This window comes from Helianthus annuus, chromosome 12 (genome assembly GCF_002127325.2).
Source record: "Helianthus annuus cultivar XRQ/B chromosome 12, HanXRQr2.0-SUNRISE, whole genome shotgun sequence".
In the NCBI taxonomy this organism is placed as follows: domain Eukaryota; kingdom Viridiplantae; phylum Streptophyta; class Magnoliopsida; order Asterales; family Asteraceae; genus Helianthus; species Helianthus annuus.
The window spans coordinates 4155206-4161787 of NC_035444.2; the positions used below are offsets into that span (position 1 = coordinate 4155206).

At 38.5% G+C, this 6582-nt stretch overlaps 1 protein-coding gene across 1 annotated transcript; it reads right to left on the reverse strand.

Moving 5' to 3' along the window:
• Positions 1–3528: 3528 nt before the first annotated feature.
• On the reverse strand, positions 3529–4707 carry LOC110892302. The gene has a single exon (XM_022139476.1). The coding sequence runs from the start codon at positions 4705–4707 to the stop codon at positions 3529–3531; it is 1179 nt and encodes a 392-aa protein (XP_021995168.1).
• Positions 4708–6582: the final 1875 nt, after the last annotated feature.

Here is a 6582-nt window from a genome sequence, read left to right on the forward strand (position 1 = left end):
ATCATATCATTCAGAGTCTCGTTTTCCAAAAACTGAAAGGATTCAAACTCTTTCTTCAACAAATCATGCCGAGATTTTCGAGCAGCTGCATTGCCTTCTCCTCTAGCAACTAAGGCATCCCACAATGCTTTCGTAGACTTGCAGTATGAGAACTGATGGTAGATGTCTTTGTTGAGTGCTTGAGTAAGTGTGGCAAAGGCCTTTTTCTCCAATTCATAAGCCTTCTTGTCTTTTTCAAGCATATTGGCATAACCCTCAGAAGTGGACGCAGCAGTCTCCAGATCTTCATTGAATGCATTTATGAAACACGTCCAAAGATCGGTGCTTTGTCCTTGGACATACGTGTGAAAACGGTTTTTCCATGATGGAAACTCATTCATATGATTTAGCTTTGGTGGACGATTGTTACTGCCCGTTTCGCTTTCACTGATCAAAAGGTTTTGAATGCTTTGACTTTGATTGGATACTAAAGCCCATTGACTTGGACTAATTGATTGTTGTTGTTTAGGTATGGTACTCGTCATATATTCAGCCATCGACATCTGTTTTAGATCTGGTTGTGGATCCGTACTCCAATCCCAAGGACTTGTACAGCTCATTTTGATCCTACACACCACAAACTGTTAAGTGCAAAAACAGATATGAATCGAAAGATGCAACCTGTTCGAAAGATCAATACTTGTTCGAAGGATCAACAATGTTCGTAAGATCACTGTTGAGTTTCGAACAATCACTTCGAAAGATTGACTGTACGAAGGATCCTTAACTTTCGAAAGAAGATTTCAAAAGATTCTCCTTATCTTTCGAAGATTGAAAGATCCTTATCTTTCGAACAAAGGTCTCGACAGATGCACACTTGAAAGATACTGATCTTTCGAACACTAATACGAAAGATTCTCCTACACGAAGGATCCTTATCTTTCGAAATGAATAGTAACTCGAAGGATGATCTTTCGAAAAGATTCCTTGACTCGAAGGATAACACACTGACTTCGAAGGATGTTCGAAGGATGGCTATCTTTCGAATCTCCTTGATCGAAGGATGATCTATCGAGCTCGAAAGGTATCTTTCGACGGTCTGACACACTGACAAAAGTACTGATGGGTTGGTGAGAAAAGTGACAGGTTGGTGTACCAACTTTCGGCAGAAAGGATATGGTCTGCCAACAACTTTTCACCAAACTTTTTGACTTTCAAAAAGTTTACTAAAAATAGGCAACCTTATCCTCAATCAGTTCACCGGAATGATAATCGGAATATGACCGGAAAAATCAAAGTCACTTAAAAACAAGTTTTCAAGTTACCCAACCCAACCTTGAACACTCCCGATGGTTTAGAGCTCGTTTTTCAGTTTTAAGATGTGAGAAAAACCACCAAAACGGGTGCTAAACCTAGTGTCCAAACACACCAAGAACTTGAACAAAACCCGGTTTTAAACAAGGTAAAGAGCCAAAGCTCTGATACCACTTGTAGGTCCCTCTCGGAGGATCGAGAAAAAACCTAAACCTTGTTATACAAACTCACTAGCGAGTGCGGAATCCAAGCTAGCGAGCAAACCGGGATGATGCAAGAGCAAACACAAGAACACACAAGACTCAACGATTAACACCACTTGTATTAATGCGTAGAAAGTTTCCGGTTACAAGCACAGTGTTTACAATCAGTTTGCAAACTCTCAAAGTGTGTGTGTGTGTGTTTCGGACAGAATGCTCTCAACTCTTGTCTGTCTCTCTAAGTGTGCATCTCTCTTCTGTCTTTCACACTACACTGCATGGGTATATATATACCCAGCCCATGATGTCTGGTCGAAGGATCCGATACATGGTCCGAAGGATCATCTATCGAGGACAAGTCACTCGAAGGATCAGTAGGGACCTCGAAGGATTGTCTTTCGAGGTCTATCAATCGAAGCATATCTTTCGAGCACCTCGAAGGATCAACAGTATCCTTCGAGGCTATCCTTCGATGCAGTCAAACATATTACAACTTATTGGCCAAGTCAAACTAGGAGGATAGTTGACTTGGTCAACTTACAGACTAACTTAGGACATCGTTTACATACAGACCGAATACAGACAAAGTACAGACACAAGTGCACCAACAGGGGCCTGTAACCAACATTTGGTATCAGAGCGAGGGTCGAGAAACGGTGTTCGCCGTTTTGAGAGGCGTGTTCGGAGAAGGGGTAGCAGCCCTCTAAATTGCGGGGCTGAGAAAATTGAGAGACGAGAAAGTTGCAGGTTAACTGAGAAGAGGAAGCAGTAGCAGTGTATGATCTCGATATGATGCAAGAAAGCAGCAACAGGGAAAGTGAAAGAAGTTGCTAGAAAGAGAAAGAAGAAGGAAGGTGGCCGGGAAGAGAAAGACGAAAGGTAACCGGTCGAATAAGAAAGAAGAAAGGAGAGCTGATTGAAATCAGTAAAGCAAGAACGAAAGAAAAAGAAAGTAAGCAAGAAAGAATGAGAGAGTAATGGCGGTGCAAGAAAGAAGAAAGAAAGAGCCGTCACAAGAAAGAAAGAACCGGTGTCGATGTAGAAAGAAAGCCGACAACCGTAAGCAAGAATGCAGAACGGCTGATTGAAATCAGCGAAGAAAGAAAGAAAGACCGAAATTGTGAACAAAGACCGAAAGAGTTCACAATAGACCGAGTCGTGAACGAGAGACCGAAAGCGTTCACGTAAGAAAGAGAAAGGTCGGCCCGCGTGGTTCGTGAAGCAAGAGCAAGAATCGAGTCATATTGGCTCGTAGAAAGTAGAAAGATTGAATCTTAATGATTCAAATAGCAAGAAAGTTGAACTTGGATTGAGCAAGAAAGTTGAACTTGGATTGAGCAAGAAAGAAAGAGCAAGTTCAGAAAGTATGAAAGTTAGCAAGAAGATTCGACAAGCAAACAAGAACGGGTTCGAATCAATAAAGTTTAGCAAGACTGAAGACAAGCCAGAAGAAAGAACCGAATCAAGATTAAGGGGGTGAATGTTGGGTTAATCTTGATGTTACGGGTCATGGGCCGGTGTGTTATCGGGTCGCGGTTTAACGGATCAAGGGCATGATTGATCCAGGGGTAAAAGGGTCAACAACTTGCATTTTGTTACGTAAATTGTTGAGGTGTTGCTGCAAGTTTTGTTTGTGAATTAGTCAAGTTGTTGACCGGGTATTTGGGAGAATCATGGAGCATGCACATTACCTGGGTTGTTCTCATAATTTAGCATGTGTTTTAATTTGTTTAGTTTATTATAAATAGGATAGAGTTAGTTGGCTTTCTATTGTACCCCTTTTCTTTTAGAGAATACAGTACCCTTTTCGTTTGTTTGTTCACTGCAATTGTTCACCTTCATAATATATACATAGTGAGAGTTGTTAGTGTGTAGAGTTTGGGGCCTGTAACCAACAAGGGGAAAGGGGACCAACACTATTATCTTGCATACTACCACAACTACCACCTGAAGTATTATACAAAAGTTGAGAACTACGTTTTTCAAAGTCCTGATGACCACCTTGGATTTGTGTTTACCAAATGGGAATGAAATACTAAGTAATGGCCAGTGAAATACTTCCATATTTCCACTCTAGTAACTTTTGAAACCAGTATTTTTCTACTTTAAACATGCTTTTAATGGACAGCTTAAAGCTTAAGGATGCAAAACATCTAACAAATGGTGCGACTGTACCAAGTATGATTCCGATAGATTGTACTATGAAAATACCTAACGTTGACCTATTATATGCGGAATCATAGGGTTTAGTTGGATTTGTCACCGGATCTGCACATAAAGCAATTGTCCACAACACAGTAAGACCGTGCAAGAGAAAGGTTAAAACACATATTACCCCAGAAGCAGTGGTTGTCACAGAGCATGCTGAGATGAATTGGGGGCTGCCACTTCCTGCCATGATCCAGTACTTGCTCACTTGCTGGTGTAGCTTCTCAACGGTTAATAACTTTCCGGTTGAGTGAAGGTTGTCTTTTTCATGAACTTCTTGGTATTTTAGTTCTATAATTTGTTTGGATTTTAGGATCGCTAAAGATGAAGATACAAGTATTATCAACAAGAGCAACAAAGCCACATCGAGTATGGCTATTGTTTTCATTACCTGATCATTAAGAGACCATAATTCCGTTGCCTCATATTCAAAGTCATATACATCTTTAAGTAATTCAATATCAAACTTATTGTTGGGAATATTTCCAACAACACTAGTAGATATTTGGATGCAAATATTTACCACCAAGGTTATTACTAGAACACCCAAAGCTATGACGTTTGTCAAAAGCTCATTGCTGTTCATGGTTGCTAAAGAAGGCAAGAAATTAGCCATTATAGGGCACATAAAGGCGATGCTTCCGAGCTTTGCCACTTGGTCCACAACACCAGGCATAGAACCACTTAGATCCACTGGTAACTTCATCGCTACAGTTATCCCGGCGAGAGTAACAGCATTAAGAGGAAAGTATTTAACCGGGAACCATAGCTTTTTGCTCCGAAAACCATGTACTAAATCAAACCCCATTGCAATGATGCAAAACAGGGATGCGAAAAGGATGTAGTACCCAATCACTTCCAGAGGTTCGCCATACTTTTTCTCCAGATCTGATTCATATATAGAGATCTTGAACCTTGTCAAGTTTCTTACAACATCGTCAGGAGTTTTGGTTTGGTTTAGTCGATCCATAAGATCGAGGTATTCTAATGTATTAGTGAAAACCATAACTATGTTCCTAGCTTCCCAGGAAAGAAATGAGTTTTTGATCAAGATACGTTGAAGTTGGGATTAGTTTTGAGAAAGAGTTGAGTATAACTTGTAGTATTACAAACCATGTATATATATAGAGAGAAAGAACAGAGAATGAAGGACTTAAGACCATAATTAATTAAGGGAAAATCACTAAATATGTAATTGAAGAAGACATTTGACAATTGTAAGTAGTAACATTTGAGTTTTGTCTCCCAAACCAAAGATCCAACCTGTATTGATATAACCTATTTTAACATGTTATCTAACTCGTCTATATTACCTGTATCTCGTGTAACATGCCATATATAATTTTTCCTGCTACTTACTTTCATCTTGGTGTTGTCAACTCACTCAGGGGCGGATCCAGCCCATATTTGTGGGTTTCCAGAAACCCAGTGCGTTTGGAAAAAATGGAAAAAAAATAATAAGAACCTTATAGAATTTAGAAAAAAATAGTGAGAATTGAAGAAAAATTAACCCATTACAATAAAATCCTGTATCACTATTTACTAAAAGGAACTCACTTTCAAGGTCCCACTAAGTGGAATACTTTCTGGTCACTCATAAGTGGAATACTTTAACTTTAGCATTCCCTCGTCACTCATAATTAAGTGGAATACTTTCTGGTCCCAATATGTGCTATTTAGTAATTCTTGTATTTTTAATAATTCTACATACTGTATATAAGGGTAACATATTTTGTATCAGTTTCTTAATTTAAAGGTTTATAGGATGAATATGGTATGATATAAGACACATGCCTCTTAGAGGGGAGACTGCTCGAGATTTTAAGTAGGTTTATTTAAATACGTGTTTTTTTGTTTTTTTTTTTCGTGTTTTTTTTTTTTTTTTTTTTTTTTTTTTTTTTTTTTTTTTTTTTTTTTTTTTTTTTTTTTTTGCTTTAAATGCATCTCATCGGTCAATTATTGGGGCAGATGCTTTTTAGAAGTGTTTTCAACGTAGTGTTAATAAAGTTTGGAATGTTGTCCCAACTTTAATTTATCAAAATCAAATCATTAGATCATTAGCCTGGGAGGAAAATAGTTACAGTTATGGCTTACAACTCAACACTTAATTATCTCAATCTTGTGCGTTGACTCGCGGATGCAAGATACCATGTTCCTGAAGATATTAAATCTTCGTTGATGGGTTATGCTAAGTCTGTATACCAGTCAGATCTGGAAAACAGGTACAGCGAACCTATGGTATGGATTGGGATATATACATCGCTTTAGCATCTCTGTGTTGCATCCTTGCAATGCTGGCTGATTTGCTACATGGTTTAAAAAACAGAAAGCTATGGATTCCGTGCAAGTACTTTACTATTAATGCTGCTTCTCTAACTGTAATAGCTGTTGCAATGAAGCTACCGGTGGATCTAACCGGTCCGATGCCTGGGGTTGTGGACCAATTGGCAAAGCTTGGAAGCATGGCATTTATGTGCAACATGATGGCTAATTTATTGGTGTGGTTCGATGAAAGTTTCTTGTTATGACATTATTCTCCCTGTGTTTACAATCTACATTCTTTGGTAATCTCAAGAAAAACATCAAGAATATTGTGGATGATCATGTTTATGTTTCTTCTTAAATGTGTTTTTTTTTTCTTTCTTCCCTAGAAAGAGCCCAATCAACATAATATGACAAGGTAGAAACAGAAATAAACATAATATTGCTTTCTATTAAATTCTTGAAACTACTAAATTTAGATTTTTATCTATTATTATGGGTGAAGGTATTGATACATCCCCACTTTTTATGTGCACATCCCCCAGAGGCTGCGTATAGGGCTGTAAGGGTATTGATACGCCTCTCATTGCCCTATGAGAGGCGTATAAGATTGTGGTAG

What these genes read in the sequence shown, in the direction of transcription:
- LOC110892302 (XM_022139476.1), bottom strand. Translation starts at nt 4,707, where the DNA reads ATGGTTTTCACTAATACATTAGAATACCTCGATCTTATGGATCGACTA.